This window comes from Primulina eburnea, chromosome 3, assembly GCF_022965805.1.
Source record: "Primulina eburnea isolate SZY01 chromosome 3, ASM2296580v1, whole genome shotgun sequence".
NCBI classification, from domain to species: Eukaryota; Viridiplantae; Streptophyta; class Magnoliopsida; order Lamiales; family Gesneriaceae; genus Primulina; species Primulina eburnea.
In genome coordinates, this window is record NC_133103.1 from 10,993,915 (window position 1) to 11,013,357 (window position 19,443).

The following is a 19,443-nucleotide window of genomic DNA, read 5'->3' on the forward strand; positions in this document are numbered from 1 at the left end:
TAGAATTGGAGCCTGAATTTAATTATTCTTTCAGAAATATGTCGGCTTTAAAGTATCTAATTTAAAACATTATGCGTAATGTTGAGAGATAACGATAATAACCCCAATTGGAAAATGTATTTACTTAGTTTTAGAATATATTATTTTACAACCTCGATTAAATTTTTAAAGTCGGTTTGAGAAAATAAATGTGGATTGGTTTCTCTTTGTACATAAAAGAAGATCAGAAAGAGAATTAGGGTAGATGAGATCCTACTAAGTGAGCATTATCCTTACTTAATTTCAACGGGTAATAACTTGCTACACATACAATTTCCAAAAAAAAGTGTGCCCTATATATACATGGACAAATCTTGGTCATCCATCCTATCATGGACAATGCCCACGTAAGTATGATGAAATAAACCGAGAAGTAGTAAGAGGTTTATGAAGAATTAAATATCGAAGACTTATGATCCTTTTCTTGCCAGAATAGACATAAAACAAATTGCATAGTAATACTCGTTTAACGTAAACGAATGGCTTAAAAAGAAAATAATATAATTTAATTTGGTGACCCTAAATATTTTATTCTTGCTAACGTGAAAAACTTGAAGAAGAAAAAAGATAAGGAAGAAATATATATATTACATCACCGAGCATCGCAAGTTTACTAAAAAATTTATATATTACAGCATCAGGCATCGCAAGTTTACTAAAAATTTTAATCAATGATAAAAATATAATTCAAAGATTTTAATCGTACATCAATTCAAATACCATCTTTTGATTGCTCTCCCAACAAAGACAATTATTGCTTCCAATATATATATATATATATATATATATATATATATATATTGTGGATTGAATTATATTAAAATATTATGTTTATAGTTATAAATTATGAAATAACAATGAAATGTCTGAAAACATAGGTTTATATACAAACGAATAAGATAATAATATGGGTACTTTAGTAAGTGAAGTGGGCTATTTACTAGTGGTAGGTAGGTAGGTATTTGCTTTAATTTTCTTAGTGGGTCACTTAGGATGAGTCCAACGTCTAATGGGCTTTCAGTTTTGTCAGTCTATTTTCTGTGACCAGTCCAGATTATGCGATCGGTGGTAACGAACTATTGTGTGTTTTTATCCTACAAAAAAGAATACTAGATATTGTTTTGTTCAACTAAAATGCTAGTTATAGTAAAATCGGTAAGTGCACACCTGACAAACACGTGCGACATGCATGCACGTACATTAATTTTTAATAGATATACGTGCATGTAACTAAAACACTAGTCACAATAAAATTGTTAGTTCACAAGTCATATGCACTAGCATCGCTCAGCATGTGTTGTGTGCTTTTATAATTTATTTTTAAGAAGCACTAGTGTTACCGTGCATGCGAATAAAATGATAGTTATTAAGAAAATATGTGTTAGGCGCTAGTGTCCTGTACTATGACAAAACATTATGTACTGTATGTTGGTTTGAGTGAAAAATATTATTTTTATATCAAATTATAATTTTTCACAATAGATATTATGAATCAAATTGACCCGTCTCACGGATATAGATTCGTGAGACTGTTATATACGAGACTTATTCTTTATATATGAAATATAGATATAGATACTAATTGCGGATGCAACATAAAATCTACAAAAAAAATATTTAATTGGAACATATAAAATATTTGTCTATTGGAAACATTGATTTGCAATTTTATTTCAGTCCATATCCGTATACCATGGATATCATTTTATGGCCCCTTATTTTAATTTTGAATGAACAAAATGACAACGACCACAATAAAAGCCACCAACCTAGCTATTAATTAAAGAAGACAACTTCCTAACCCAAATATTAATATTTACACTTCTCTATTAATATCATCCGAGATAGCATATACTTAACTAAGATTAGATTAACTAATTTATTTTTTTATTATGGAATTGCATGCCTTAATAATTATAAAGAAAAATCATATATTGGACGAATACTCCTATGTATATATTTTAATTAGAATCCTTTCGAACCCTATCGCCTACAATATCAACTCGGAAGGAAGAAAACAATCTCATTGAATTGTGTTAGGCAAACCGTCGATTTTTCTACCCCATCAAATATAGTTTGGTCCACTTAATTAATTATTGTTTTTTTCATTTTGAAGATTTGCTACTTGTGTGTGAAATTAAAACAACTAAATTAGAAGTATAATTTTTTATGTTTATCAAATTAGCCTTAAGTTTTGTAGAAAAAAATAATTGTTTTTTTATTTTTTTTTAAAATAATAGTATATATATATATTCCTAGCTAGCTAGAGAGTTTGGCTAGCTATGTATATATAACGTGAAGGATGATGATGAGTAATTATAGCGAGTTCAATATTGACGTTGATTAAGCGATACAAAAACTACAACCATGGCCTGTACTTGTCCAAGACTTGCTTGCACAGGATTGGGATCCACTGGATTATCAGACCCACACATTTTGTTAGATCCATCTGTACATCGTTTGTTGCATAGAATTCTCCATGGATTTAATACATTTTAAAATGTATTATAATTATAATTTATAAATTATATATAAGCTTGTCTCTCATTAATTAAAATATTGACTCATGACTTATACGCCTTTTTTTTTCCTTCCCAGAATACGTATGGCTTGTATCTATCTGGTACGGATGCAGCATAGCTAATAAATCTCTACCACCACTGCTCAACCCACTATATTTATATCTTCTGATGAAAAGTCGATTCAAGATTTCAAAAGGTATATAGACACACACACACACGTGTATATGTGTATGTGTGTGTGTGTGTCTATATATATACACACACACACACAGAGATCATTCACTCAAAAGTTTTCAAGAGTCAGTATCGATCCTCTTTGCATGAATTTTTATTTTGGATGGCTTCTTATCCAAGGAAATATTTGTTAACATCAACCCACAGTACTACTTCAGATGGAAATACTGAAGCTTGTTACATGTGTTTCGTTTGCCCTGATTACTGCACCAAATCTATTTTGTCACCTTCACCACAATTTTCACCTCCCCAAAAGTTTCAAATGTCACCAATCTTGATCATCATGCTCTGTATTCTCGGTGCAACGTTTCTCCTTTTCTCCTATGTCATCGCACGGTGGCGATATTCGATCTCGAGAAGTTCCACGGGAAGGAATTCACCCCAACTGGGAGACCACAATTTCATGCGTGGAAACGATCAAGGGTCGTCTTTAGTGAGTCACCACCCCTCTTGGTTTATTCAAGTAACGGGGCTTCCACGGCTGACCATCGAGTCGATTGGAGAGGTTAGATATAAAAGGGGAGAGGCGTTGCGCGATTGTTGCATCTGTTTAAGTGAATTTGAAGAAGAAGAGAGGCTTCGGGTTTTAACCAAGTGTGGCCATGCCTTTCATGTTGCTTGTATTGATACTTGGTTGATGTCACATATGAACTGCCCCGTTTGCCGGGCACCAATTCTATCGGCAGATGATGATGTTTCAAGAAATAATTCTCAGCAGGAGATCAGCGAGCTATTACAAGTAGAAAACATGGTGAATGAAGAAGATACTATTGATCATGATTTTGCCGATAAAATGGGCATTAGAAGGTCCGTTTCCGTTGGTTATTTGCATGGAAGTTCCATTCAGACACAACAAGTGAAGAGATCCTCATCTTTTACTGGAAATTAAGTGAGAAGACGACTTGATGTATTAATTTCCCTTGTAAAAGTTTCGTTTTGCAATGGAATTTTTCTTATTCAAAATGGTGAGATTTTATCTTCCTTATCACCTCCTATTTAGAGTTTTTAATCAGAAAAAGACACAAGCTAATTAGCTAAGCGACTCATAGTTAATTGGTAAATAATGGAATTATGTTTTTGTTGCTTATATTTCAATAGATGAGCATCATTGACTGAAAGTGGGATTGTCCATGGAAAATAACAAAAAAAATTAATATTTTTTTATCATATCGATGAAGGCATTAATATAATATCCCGAGATACGTATATATACATATATGTGTATCTATAACGGCAAGAATTGCGGCACACGCGTATGCATACACAAACAAATTCAAGAGTTGTGACTTACATATTGTTAAATATCTCGTATAAATTTTTGAGAATTTTATATATAGATTTGGATAATCATTCTATTTAAACTAATTTTTGAGGTGAAGTCAGGATGTGTCATAATCTCAACACATTTGAATTTGAATAAAATTTAATGAATTTTGTGAATTCTATTGCCGAAATTGTCGATATGCATGCTTATATACGTACGGTGTTGTGGTTTAGAACATTATATCATTAGGCCATCCACAATAATAAGGATATTTCCTACAAATATTTGTGGACCCCCTACTCCACATCATCAATCAAATATTTCTCTACTCAAATATTTCATATTTCACAATCAAATATCTCACACCAACCAAATATTTATGGGTCCCACTATCAATTTAATTAATATTTTATTTTGATTTAAATAAAATCATTTCACCATTTTAATTATTTTTATCTATTATTTAATATTATATTTTTTTATTGAAATGTAAAATTAAAAGTTTAATAATTATATATAATTAAATAAATATTAAATAAAAGTGAAAAAAAATAAATAATAAAAAACTACCCTACTCGACCCAAGCTCTTCACAGTGAAGAGCTTGGGTCGAGCAAACTCTTCACTAAAAATAGTGAAGAGTTTGGGTCTCGCTTTTGTGCTTGGGTCGTGATTGGGTCGTGCTAGGCAAAAAAAAAAACACGACACTCGACCCACCTCGACCCACCACAACCCAAAAAATAAAATTTAAAAAAAATAGCAATACCCGGTTACAAATTTGTAACCGGATATTGTCGTGCCACACCATTCAATGCTGTGCAGTGGTGAATATTTAGATGGAACGGATATTTGGATGACGTAGATTGGATTATATCCACCATTGTGGATGTCCTTAATATGGGAGTTTTATCTAATGTAAGTTCATTATTGAAAGTCTCATACATATGTTTCAAATCTTCCTTCTGCTGGTCATTAAAAATAATCGAGCCTCCTGACCTTTTGAATTTTGACCGATTAATTCATTATTAAACTTCCATTTGAAATTTCGAGTCAAGATTCATTGAAACCCAGAGTTAAGTATGAAAATAATTATATAATTTTAACACTAGTGGCTCCAAATGCCTTTGTTATTTTTAATTTTTCCCCGACTTTCTTTTCGTCGTCTCTCTTAATTTTGCGGCTGCGCAAATGTTGTAATGATGTCAGACTCCACAGTAGTCACAATTAAAATTATAGTTGACTTTATAAACAAATTGAAACCAGTTGACAAGTTGTAAGTTGACTCAATATATATATATATATATATATATATATATATATATATATATATATATATATATATATATTTATATATATAATTCATTATCCAGTTAAATTTTATAATTTGTACAAGGTATTACGTTTTTAATTATTATTTAACAAAAAATTATCAATTTTGTTAGACGAATATTTTATTTGAGTTACTCATGAAAAATAATATTTTTTATGCCAAAAATATTATTTTTTATTGTAAATATGAACATAGTTAACTTATATAACAGATAAGATAAAGATTCGTGAAATAGTCTTAGAAAAAGACTAACTTACTCCTATTATTTTACTTTCGGTGCACCCAAAAAATATCACATCATATTTTCAAAATTATTCAATGGTATTCCTTTTTCTTTTGATGAAATTTTTCGGATTATGATTGGTGATGCATATCTGAGTTACAAAAATTAACCAATTTTAGGAAGTGCTCCCTCGTAATAAATAAATAGAAATACATATAAAAAAAAATTAAATGTTATAAATTGAACCAAAGACGTCAAGTGAAACAATTCTACAATTTAGGGTGATAAAGTAATCTCCGGTTAAAATAATGGAGTCAAATACTAAATCTACATCATTGCATACTTTTTGTCATTATAAAATAAAATAAATAATAGTCCCCTATTTTAAATAACTTAGCGTACAAATGATCGATGGAATTGATATTTTCCAAAAAAAATGTCATGTACATCCTAAACCTTACATCAACGTTTGCGAAATTCCGACGTAAGTTCTAAAATATGTCCAAATATGGTCGAAAATTTTATAGAATCCTAAAATCTACGTAATGGATATATGTTCTTTAACAGTTAATTCACAACTACATTTAACGAAATAGTTTGTCATTTACGATCTTTTAAATTACGTTTATTGATGAAAACTGGAAATAAAAATAATCAGTGTTAGTTAAACTCTCTGAAATTTTATTTATATACAAATATCTGAAATTTTATTTATATACATATATATATATATATATATATATATATATATAAGACATCCACAATCCACGTCAATAATTATTTATGGAGCCAACAAAAATATTATTCGGTACTTTTTGAAAATTAAATAAATAAAATTAAATGTGATAAGAACGGAAACCATCACCGGTACGCATTGACCAATACTAAATGACTCTTCGACAAAAATAAACTAATTTAAATGACACGAAAAGTCTTCTTGAAATAAAAGTTTCCGTGCAGATTTAATTGTTTATCGTGGCATTATTTCTCGCTCGGAAACTAATTTTGTTTTCATGCCAAGCTGCGATAGTATTTGCGGTATTTGGAGCTTCAGTTGGGCCAAGTTCATCTGAGAATTGCGAAGTACACAGAATGAAAATCCAAAAATATATATATTTAAAAACAAAAGAGGGAAAAAATTGAATTTTTAATTTTTTTTATTAAAAAATTTATTTTCATCTTGGAGTAGTGATAAGTTGATAACATCCCATTTACATTTGGTATCAAAGTTATGCTGATCGGGACAAACCATAAATATTTCATAAATCAAGACTTTCAGCCTATATCGACACCATAGATAAAGACTACTATCATCTCCGTGGATTAAACCAGAAAAATGAAGTTTAAAATGTGAAAAATATATAAAAATACTTACATTTATAAATTTAAAAAAAAAATCGAGGGGCACCGCACCCACCGTCCCCTTTGGCTCGTCTCTGATGATCTATAGGTAAAAGACTCGCAGCTTTGATAGTCAATTTTGATGGAGATCCACGGGAGATGAGAAGCGTATTAATTCATTTGAGGAAGTAGAGAATATTGTGTCGTCCAAAATCGCAGGTTGGTATGGGTTTCCGAGATTTTGTCACATTTAATCAATCCCTTTTGCCAAACAAGCTTGCTGTCCGAATTATTTACAAGCATATCTATTTTCCAGAAAGTACATTTTTGGAAACACGACTTGGTCATAATCCATCATATGTTTGGCGTAGTCTGCTTTGGGGTCGAGATCTGTTAAAAAAAAGGATTGTGATGGCGAATAACCAGGGCCAAAAAGGTTTTGTTTTCAAGGATCCATGGTTACTCCGGCCAAAAATTTTCAAGCCCATCCCGGGTTCCCATATGAACCATGCTCATTTAAAGGTCAACGATATCATGACATCGAATGGAGAGTGTGGGACTGGAACAGGGTGGAGAACATTCTCTGGGAAGTGGACGCGCGGGGATGAAGTGAAGCGATTTCCTGTAGGTAGCACGATTGGTGACGATAAGTTGATTTGGCACTATATATATGACTAAAGGGGAATACTAGGTTAAATCCGGGTATTACCTTGCACAGGAGAATGTCGTTTCTGCATGTAATGGATTGAGTTGCAGCTTTACCGAGGGCCTTAGGAAATTATGGAAATCGAGGATTCCTAACAAAATCAAATTCAGAGAATGATTTTTAATGCGCTTCCTGTTATTCGTGTTAATCTAGCATCGACGAGTAAACGTTGACAGGTTTTGCCCAGATGCATGGGAAGTTCTCTAAGATATTGATAATTCATTTTGGTTCTGTTTGCATGCCCGTAAGATATGGAAATTGACAGCCCTTTTGTCTCTTTTATGTACTTTTCCTGGTAGTCATTTTGGCGATCTTTCAACTGGATTTTAGTTTATAAAACTGGAGATGACTTTGAAAATTTTGTCTTGCTTTGCTGGAGTATTTGGGAGGAAGAAATGTCCAAAATTTCCGAGTTAAGTTTCTCTCTTATGATGATGTTCTCGCACGCGCAGCAAGAGCTAGCGGGCACTACTATACATATATATCGAAGCACACTTTGTGTTGGTGTTTCAAAGGACTCACACCCGAATCCAACTACACGCTGGCACCCACCTCCTCCTGGTGTTCCCGAACCATTAGCAGCTACTGTTTGACGTCTCTACTCAAACTCTCCAGGAGCATCTCGTTCGGACTGTCGAAGACCTGCCTAGGCGCTTGAGTTGGCTGGCTGGTCGTAGCTTGCAATCTAATATCAATATTTTGTTTTCGGATGCTGTTTCATTGTTCTTAAACAATGCTGTATTGTACGATTTGGACTCTTGTTAACGTAATATTTTTTTATCCAAAAAGAAAAAAGTTATGCTGAATTTTATATATTTATATTTGAAATATTCTGTTTATGTTATATATTATAACATGTATATATATATAAAAAGTGAATCTGATGAAGATTCTTGAAAGCTTCAACGAATCATCAAATATTTTCTGATTTTGGAAATTAGCAAAAAGTTATTCTGATTCTTTCTTCGTTGCATCAATTCGCACTACTTCTCATTTCATTAAGCTCATGATTTGTTTTACTATTTTTGTCAATTATTAATTTAAATAGTAATGGGTTGCAGCTAGCTATATAGCTTCATGTTTTTGTTCATAAAACTTGAAATAAACAATACAAGTTCATCATAAAATTAAGTTTCATTTATATATATATAGCTTGTCTTTGTCATAAAACTTGAAATAAATAATACAGGTTCATTATAAAATTAAGTTTCATTTATACGCAAGGTTCCCCCAGAGTCCCAGACAAGTGACAACTCGAGTTTTCCACATAAAGCCAAGCAAATTACGGAGGGAATAAAGGGAAATCTTATTAAATATATGATTATATATATATTTTGGAATTTGAAAGCAAATCAACGTCCTTATCAAAATTAGTCTTTTTATATTCTCTAGGCAAGATTCATATACAGATCTTATCTCAGGCTCTGTGAAAATGTAATAATATTCAATAATTCCAAATCAAATTTCATGTTCAACAGACATAGATTTAAACACAATCAATAGTGTTTTCCTTGGCTATTGAGTTGTCGTTCTACATATTGGTCTCGTATATAAATCTCTTTCTCTCTTTTAATTATTTATAACGATTTTTTTAATACTAAAAATCTGCATTGCATGACGTACATATATATAATTATGAGGGACATGTATTATCAACGCATCTATGTATATATTCATAAAAGATTCCTATAATTTCAAAATATAATGATCGAAAAATGTCTCTAATCAAGCTTATTATAATATTGCAGAATATTCTTGGAGAGACGTTGATTGAAATAATAATTAGCTAGCTAGGAATATATTATAAATATATAATATATCATATATCTTGAATCATTTCATGCACCGCGGTGGCTATCTCATTGACCGTGCTTAGCTGGCACTCATCTTCGACCTGCAAATAATAATAATATCAATTAAAAGTATATATAATTGATTTGATTTGTGATTAATGATCTCGATTAATTGATTCTTATGTGAGAATGAATATAAACCATTAGATACAATAATGGTACGTAGCATCTGGTTAACGATTTATTTCATCCTATCTATGTGAATATTGTCCTCATGATATGATGAATGATCAAGATTTGTCCATGCATATATCGGACCCATTTTTTTTTTGGAAATTGTATGTATAACAAGATTTTATCCGTTGAAATAAAATGAAAATAGATAGAATCTCATCTACCCTGGTTAACTAATGTCACGTACCTTGACGCTGAAAGAGTAGAGAGCTGATTGATGGACGGTGGTGACGTTGAGGTGGAGAATTGTGAGGCGGATGGAGTGAAACGCGGCCACCATTTTGGGGAGTTGTTTTGGGCGTCGCTGATCCGATACCGATATTTTGATGTTGGCATGGCTCTCCACCATCGTCACCTCGATATCGGCCACACCATTCTTTATGGATGTCGAGTACTGAGGAAATATGAAGTATTCGGAGAATAATCCACCGCCGACATTATTCTTCGCTATTTGCCTCTGCCCTTCGAGATATTGGACTTGTTGTTCCAGTTCCTTAACGAAATTAATGGCTCCACCCACTATTGATGCTTGATCTCCCTGTTGTATCGGAAGAAAATTATCATATATTTAAGTATGTTTTGTTTTGTTTTATTTTATAATAGATTAAAGGAAATACCCTCCCTCCATTATAGTTTAATTTGTTTTGTCATTGATATGTACAAGATGATTCCTTCGCTCGTACAAATGTCCTACCAACAAAATTCTTACACAAAAACTAACGCATGCATACATCATTATACACAATAATTTGTTTCGGTTACTATTTCTATATATATATATATATATTTTAAAAATAAATGTTGGAGAGTATGGGAATTTAAATATTACATGATTATCTGAAATACTTATTAAATAAATGATCGAATGTGGCAAACTAATTAATTAGCATGGATATAATATATAGTTTACTTGATAAAAGAAATTTAAATTTTATTTAAAATAAAGAAAGATATTAGTTTATACCCTTTGAGCGTATGAAGGAGGCATTAAGGAGCGGAGGACGGTGAGGTACTCATTCATCAGCCTCCGGCGATTCCTTTCCACCGCAATATGAGTCATTCTCTGCTTCTCCATTTCTTCCCTGTTCTTCAAGCTCCTGCTCCGCCGCCTCTTCCGGCGGCTGGTGGCCTCCGGAGCCGTGTAATCGGTCTCCGGTGAAGAAGTTGTGTTTTGTGGCGGAGAAAAATCCCATTTCGTACTGGAATCCTCTTCATCAACATAAATGTTGAGATTTTTGGCATTTGGCTTTGTTTCTTGTAGTATGGATTCGATATTAATGTTGAACTCATGATCTTGGCAGCCATAGCTAATAGGGTTTCGCCGGAAAAGGACAGACTCTAAAGCCATTTCTCTTTTCTCTCACTCTCGAGAAGTTGAAAAGCAATTGGTGTTACTATCCATTTAAAGACTTATTTTATATTGCCATAATATATTCTTTATCAAAATTATGCTACATAGCAGTATCACATTTATCACGTTATTTAATCAAGTATTTAAAATTCATAACTAGTTAAATTTATTGTTTTTTTTTTTTTTGAATTCAATTTTCAAATCAAATTTCACGTCATATGATATAATATTGTAAAAAATAAATAAATATACCAACTCCATTCAAAATCATATTTACTTCCGTGAATTAATTGTAATAATTCGAAATGAATTTATATTGAATCCACAATTTTTATCTTGTTAGCTTCCCACTGGATGTAGGACAATATAATTTTATATACTACTATTTTTTACTATTATGCAAAGCAAGTTATAATAGAAAAAAAGAAGAAAAAAAAAAACAAGTTGCGTACAAAATCGTGCCCAAGAATCACCCGAACTTATACGAGGGGGATGTCTTGTATGTATCTCATACACCAATTTTCCTATTTAGGTCTACAACCAATATATATATATATATATTATTTATTTAGACACACACACACATATATATTTATTTAGACACAACACACACACAGATATATATATATATATATATATATATATATATATATATATATATGTATATATATATATACATATATCACTTCGAATTCTTCCATGATACATCGTACAGGAACTGAGACAAATTTAATAGAAGTGTTTAAGAGCATGTGAAATATCTTTAGTTTAGATTATATATTAGTATGTTTGGTGTGAGTGATAAATTAGTTTAGATTATATACCAGTATGCATGATGTGAGTGATAAATGAAAAATAAATTATTAAACTTATGTTTGTCTCATTTTTATGGGCCAAATTAATCAAGAACCCTACTTGATTGAAAAGACATCCTTTTATATTTAGAAGAATTCCCAATCTACTTCTTAAAATATAACATAAATTACAAATTTACCCACGAAAGAATCCACAAGCGAGATTTAGAATTTTAGATCTCGTGATTTGAACTCTATTCTTTGATGGTTTATAATTTTTTTTATTTTCACACACATTGCATAAATAATTACACGATGGAACTAAATAAAATTAAAAAATTGAGAAAAAATATTTAGAAATCAATATTAAAAATGAGATAAAATGCAAAATCATATTAATTTTTATTAAAAAATAAATTTTCAGATAAATATATAATCTATAATTCAAAATTTTATAAAATATTCATTTATTAACAGCTGAACACACGATTTTGAAAACACTGCTACAGATATCATTTTATGAGTGAGTCTCATGTGAGACCGTCTCACGGGTCATAATCCGTGAGACGGGTCAACCCTACTCATATTCACAATAAAAAGTAATACTCTTAGCATAAAAAGTAATACTTTTTCATGGGTGACCCAAATAAGAGATCCGTCTCACAAGTACGACCCGTGAGACCGTCTCACACAAGTTTTTGCCTCATTTTATATACCAAATTGTCATCAATGCTAGTTTAGGGTATTTTTTTTTCTCAATTAACACAAAATGTAAAAGTTATCATACTCATTAAAATCTTACCAAACAAAACATGTTTTATCATAACACATTATATATCATTATCTTGAGTTTTGTCATCAATCCAATTAGTTATCATATCATACACATCAAACATAACCTAAATTGACAATGAATAATACGAACGAATCTTGAAATTACTTTGAAGATTAACAACAAAATTAGATAATGAGAAAATATTTAGAATTTGATTGAAGAACAAATAGCTAGTGTCATGTATACTTGTCGAAGTAAGTCTCTTGTGAGACGGTCTCACGAATTTTTATCTGTGAGACATATCAACTCCATCGATATTCACAATAAAAAGTAATATTCTTAGCATAAATAAATAATATTTTTTCATGAATGACTCAAATAAGATATCCGTCTCACAAAAAATGACCCGTAAAAACGTCTCACATAATTATTTTACCTACTTTTCGAAGTACGAACTCCAAAAGTTCAAATCCCTTTAATAATTATTTATCTCTAGCTACTTTTTTTTTCCACCCTAAGATAATTACAAGACATTTACATGTGCTTTTGGAAGCGTATGGCTTGTCTTTATGTGGTCATATATAGATTATATATTGCATGTCTTCGTCTTACGGTCTCTTTTTTCTCATGAATATAATATTTTTTTTTGAAGAAATATATATTCATCAATTAAATTAAGTGGGATGGCTCGAAACTTAGTTACGTAGAAGTACCTAAAATAATTATATTATAAAGTATGGTTGTATCAATTCGCTCTTTATAGAGGAGTATTGGCTACATTATATCCTATGGGAATGAAATTGAGAGTAAAAAATATTTGGGGAAAAGAGAAAAGGAAAGAAATGGAGTCAGTGAAATAGTGTCGTTGCATGTTGAAAAAATCCACGAACGCAAACAAAGAGAAATTTGCTTAGGACTCCAATATTTTCAATTGTCGATAATAAATATTTGGGACAAAATTTATAAACAAAAAAGTGATGAAAATCTTTAATGGATTAAGCAGTACTATTTAAAATGGCATTCTTTTTTTATTATTGATATATATATATTGTGATTTTTTATATAAATATTAGCAATTTTTTGATATATCATAATTAAAAGATTAGTTGTATCTGATATAATATCTCGGAGAATGTTATTTGTTATGAAAATTTTAGATATATCAAATTAGTGAATCCACAATTGGAGACGGAGTAGGATTCTTGTTGGCCAAGCTAGAAAAAAATAAAAATAGTAAAAATATGTGTATATCGTGATAATTTATTTCTTCTAATTTAAAAAGTACTAATTCTTACGTGTTTATATTTAAAGGGTGAGTCTTATGTGAGACCGTCTCACGGATCTTAATCTGTGAGACGGGTCAACCTTACTCATATTCATAATAAAAAATAATACTCTTAGCATAAAAAGTAATATTTTTTTATAGATGACCCAAATAAGATATCTGTCTAACAAATACGACCCGTGATACCATCTCACACAAGTTTTTACCATATTTAAAAGGTACTTAAATTTCCATTTTTTAGAAGTGGCTATCATCTTTATGATATTAGACCAACAGCTTTTCCAAAGAATGTATTGTTTGTATCTATAAGCAAGAAAACACAATCTACTTTTATGTTTTACAGACTTTAAAACAATTTTACCCGTTTGGTGCAAAACCAGATTTCAATAAATCGTACGTTCTGTCTTCTTCCTTTTATATCTTATATAATATTCAATTATTCATTAAGTCCATTTGTATAATTTTGCTGCGGAGATGATAAATTTATGTGTATAATTAATTACATGTTTATTTTAGTTATGATAACTCAATCTCCTCGTGTAACATGGAACAATTATTCAATGTCCCCCGCTGGTTTCTTTGATGACAGATGATGTCTTTCGTAAAACGATATCACATATCTATATTCGTGAGACGAATTGATCTGGTTCATATTTCATATATTCTTTTGACATAAAATTAATATTTTTTTATGAGTTGGATCGAATCAAAAATTCATCTCATAAATTTGACTTGTGATACGATATCACATGAATTTTTGTGTTGTTGATAATATAGAGAGCTTAAAGGGAATATATTCTCTAATGTTTTTCGTGCGAGATTGCATTAATCTATAAATGATGAATTCAAGTTTTACTTACTCTTATAATAATTAAATTATGTGTGTAAATATATTAGAGGTAATATTAAATATTGTCCTTTATATTGACGATTTGATTGGTGTGCTAAATAATAATTACAAAAATTGTAAGTAAACAAACGAGATAAATTATTTCATCAAGCCCTAATCTTACCAACTAAACACACCCTATAGTTTAATTAATAACTTTTAAAAACAAATTTATTTTATAAAAAAATCTGATATTCCGCACGTCAAGTGTCGCTAGCCAATCAAATACTATAAAATATAATATTTACCAGCTAGCATTATCTTTTTACACAAAAATTAATTCAAATTCAAAATTTGAATACTAATAAGTAAGATAAATTATCCACTAAAATATGGCTTTCTTGCACAAATATATAAGTTAGTTTGTATCAAATCATTAAATTAAAGCTCTTAAAAATTCCATTGTTTTCTATCAGAAAGATGCCAAAAAATATTTCATCGGTGGAGAGGTGGTCAAATTTTGCAGCAAGTTTGGCCAAAATAGCGATGGCGGCAGCATTTTTATCAAAACCTGATTCAACAAACGAAAAGGCAAGCGCAACGGCCAAGATGAACCAGGAAGAGTAGGTCTACAGTCCCTTCGTCAAGTAGATAGATCGATTTGGTCCATACTTGTAATTAAGATAAGTAATATTTTTTATTGATCAGGTTAAGTCATAATTCGTCTCACAAAATTTACATGTTAAACCGCCCCCCTTTTTTTGGCTTGCCTCCTTATTTTTTATTATTTTTGCTCTTCTTATTTTTCTCTTCGTTGGGTTTTTTTTCCTTGTTTAATCTTTTCATGCGTGTTTTTTTTCCTTAATTTTATTTGCTCTTTCTCCTAATCGGTTATTCCTATAAAATTGATTTTTTTTCTACTCATTTAATAATTAATATCCACGAACATTGATTCAATTTGAAATGGTAAAATAAAAAATTTTAAACTATAAATAATAAAACAAAATTTTGGCAGATTGATACATTAAATTTTACTAATGACCTAATTGATACATATTAGTCAAATCAGTGTAATTTTTTTTTATAAAATTTAACTATTTTACCCCTTCTAGCAAAATGATATATTTAAATTTGAAAACTTATGTATATAATTAAATATAAGTTATAATTGTTAGTCTTGGTTAGAATCATTATCCTACTCATTTTTCTTCGATCGAAGAATAATGAGGATTGAGGGCTAATAGGCAAGTGAATTCATTGGCTGAATCAAAGTGTCATTTAACACAATATTTTTCGATCACTTATATCAATAAAATTATATTTTAAGAAGTATATGTCTCTTGTGTGACGATTTCACGGATATTTTTTCCTGTGAAACAAGTCATTTCAATTCATACTTAAATTATGGAGTAATTAAAAATAATAATTTTCATGAATCGGATCGGGTTGGATATTCGTATCACAAACATGGCTTATAAAACCGTCCCACAAAAGTTTTTGTTCTTCAAAAAAATCACATAACCGATATCGACTAACTTAAATCGGTTTTATATTTCCAACCTTAGTAATTCAATTATTCAACACTTTCGTTAACCAAATCATAGGAGTATTTTACTTTCAGTTGACATAACGCATAGGTTCAATCTATACAAGCAAGTTTGTTACACATACACGAGGAAAGGAGAAATTACAAGGATTAAGCTAAACAATATTTATTAACTTGAAAGCAGGGCTATTTTTAATTAACTCAACTTCCCAAGTGTTTGTTCTAATTTATTTCTTAGTGACTGACAATCTCAGATTATTTAATACAACTTATAATTTACTAAACAGTTTACCGGATACGGAAATTATAAAATTTTATTTATATAGAGTTAAAAAATGTGCGTATGACTCGTCCAGTGCTTGTGTTTTGAGGTTGAAGACATGAAAACAGCCACAGCAAGGCTAACTTATTCATTTCTAACTCTCTCAAACTAACATTAGTAAGTCTCTTATGAGACGGTCTCACGAATCATTATCTGTGAGACGGGTCAATCCTACCAAATAAACATTGACATAACAATCGCGAACCTCATAAAAGCTCATTGCGTCGTTCGACTATAGAAAAGCTCCTTATCTGATTTCATTAAGTAATACTTTTGCAAAGATCGGGTAATATTGTAAATTTATGTTTCAATTAGTAATCAGACAACAATGTGTAAAAGAAACAAACAAAAAAATTATTTTAAATAAGAGGCATCATATTCATGGCATAAATGACAACTTCCAATCCCACGGCTTGGAAATGGAGATGAACTCGGAGACCAATTTATACAAGAGAGAGAAGCAAATTTATCCCCAATATCTTCAAAATATTATATATTAAATGTCAACAAATTGGAGAGCTGAGTTAAGGTGTAGGGTCGTTGACCTAGTTGCCAAAAAGAATTGGGTCCATTGCAAGTTTATAGAAAAGAAGAATGTAGTTGATTAATAATTGATCATATTTTGAGTTGAATTCGAAAATTATATTGTTTATATCTGGTGAATTAAATATTTTTATTAATATTTTCTGAATACCATTAATGTCACATGGCATGGACCAACTCCAAATTCAATCATATATTAACCCTAAAATAAAAATATTTACAGTCCAATTCGAATTTCTATGATGGTCGTTTTTTTTCACACCCGTCATATTAAAAATCCAACCCGATGTTGTGTATTCGATTATTTCAAGTTCGGGTTCGAATATAAAAATTAAAAACCTGGCCCTCGCTCATCGAGAGTGGCAACAATATTTCACTCTTTGAATTCAAAGCAATTAAAAGTTTGAATTATTCATATAAACAATAAATGTTTTTTTTTTTTTTTTACTTTTATGACTTGAGATTCATGGTTTGACAAAGAAGGGAAGCTAACCAACACATGAAATCGAATCTTTATACCACTAAATTTAAGTGATAAAATAACTATAAATAAATAAACATGCATAAATGTACCAAATATTAATATTAGGATCATCAATAATATAAAAATATATCTCTTGTGAGATGATATCATGAATCCTATTTATGATATGAGTCAACTCTACCGATATTCACAATAAAATGTAATATTTTTTCATGAATGACTCAAATAAGAAATATATCTCACAAAATACGACACGTGAAACCGGCTTACACAAATTTTTGTCATTATATAATACATCACATATTTTACCATAATTAATAAAATAAATAATATCCGATCTCCTAAAATCTAATCGTCGTAAAACTAATAATCTCAATTCATACGAAATTTTTTTAAAAAAATTATGATACATCTCATAAATAAAATATACAATCATCTTCTATCATGTCAAGTGGACAACGCGTTCATCCCGAACCTGCCGGATTGGAAACGTATCGAGTCACCGACACTCAAAACTCGCTCCTCAAACCGAGCTGACTCACTCATCTTCTCTCTTCCGACCGATCGCCCCCCTTCTCTGTGAATTTTCAGCATCCCAATCGCATCTTTCACTTCTTGAATCGAAGCCCGCATCGTATCAATCGAAGCCTTTTTCATCGGATATAATTCGGATAATCTATTCTCACAATCTTGTGATCTTTTCAAAGAACATATTAGCTCAACGGAATCACCGAAATTCAAGAAATTTAATCTGTGCTTAAGCTCCTCGATTCTCAGTAGAATCTCGTTGACTGTCGAGAGATAATCGTTGTATAGTAGTTTAACGATTTCTTCTATTAATCTGTCGTCTTCCGGCAAGAGGGAATCTGGTACTTTGCAGATTTCTTCCAGTAACTGAACCAGAGAATCCATGTCTTTGATCAGATCAAGGTTCAAGAAAGAAGGGATTCTCTGTTCTTGAATCTCTTTCACCATGCTGTTCGAAGACGAGCATAGAAAATAACCCAAAACCCTCGAAGTAGAGAGGAGGGTCTCGAGATAACGTGCATACCACCTCACCCACGCGGAGAGACCCCAGGTTGCTGCGGTTGTGCTGTCGCGGAAGGCGGAGAGTTTCAGGTAATTATACCCGCCGTTGGCCGGGAAAATCGAGAGCTGATCCTGGAGGATAAAGGGTCCCCGCTTGATGATGTGGTGGATGATTAGGAGGCATTTGAGGGCGACTATGGTGTTTCTGGTGCGGTGGAGGCGATCCATGAGGGCAGTGATGATAGCGGATGCGGTGGCGCGTGAGCTGTCGCCAAGGACGAGCAGGGAATCGAAGTGGATGTCATCATAAGCGGATGGCGGCGCGTGGGTGGTAGCGCGGAGTACGGCTTGGTGAAGGGTAGCGGCGGTTGGGTGCGAGAGTATGGCGGCTTTGGATAAGGATGCTTTGTCTTTGATGATTCCTATGAGATTCCTGAGTGTGTATATTTTCCCCATGGGCTACGGCAGGAAAATGAAAGGAGTTGCAGGGGAAGATGATCAAATTTTTGTGGGATATTTTAATTATAATTATAACTGTAATTGTGATTATAATCTACCTTTGATCCAAAAGAATAATGATTCGATATCATTCAAGAATGGATATAATTTGATCGAGTCTATTATTAATTATACGATAGTTGACATGTTGGTGCATATTTAATTATAGAATGCGACACCCTCACATGGATCGAATTTTTTTCCATAGTAACTCTTTGGGAATACATGTTGAGTAATTAGAGGTACGGTCAATAATTATTTGTTATTACTGGAGTTGTGACACATCACTCCAAAATGTCGTG

General features: G+C 31.3%; 3 protein-coding genes across 3 annotated transcripts; 1 reads left to right on the top strand and 2 right to left on the bottom strand.

The window, feature by feature from the left end:
• The first annotated feature begins 3,198 nt into the window (after window positions 1-3,198).
• Window positions 3,199-3,684, top strand: LOC140826742 (RING-H2 finger protein ATL80-like). Its single transcript, XM_073189240.1, has one exon. It carries the CDS (start codon window positions 3,199-3,201, stop codon window positions 3,682-3,684), a length of 486 nt encoding a protein of 161 aa, XP_073045341.1.
• A 5,685-nt stretch (window positions 3,685-9,369) lies between these two features.
• Window positions 9,370-11,070, bottom strand: LOC140828226 (transcription factor bHLH94-like). The gene is made up of 3 exons (XM_073191213.1): window positions 10,650-11,070; window positions 9,873-10,223; window positions 9,370-9,552 (listed from the first exon to the last, which is right to left on the bottom strand). The coding sequence occupies exons 1-3, from the start codon at window positions 11,031-11,033 to the stop codon at window positions 9,478-9,480; spliced, it is 810 nt and encodes a 269-aa protein (XP_073047314.1). The 5' UTR covers window positions 11,034-11,070; the 3' UTR covers window positions 9,370-9,477.
• Window positions 11,071-17,880: 6,810 nt separating this feature from the next.
• LOC140826317 (putative clathrin assembly protein At4g40080) lies at window positions 17,881-19,209 on the bottom strand. Its single transcript, XM_073188541.1, has one exon. The coding sequence runs from the start codon at window positions 19,097-19,099 to the stop codon at window positions 18,062-18,064; it is 1,038 nt and encodes a 345-aa protein (XP_073044642.1). The 5' UTR covers window positions 19,100-19,209; the 3' UTR covers window positions 17,881-18,061.
• Between the last annotated feature and the right edge of the window lie 234 nt (window positions 19,210-19,443).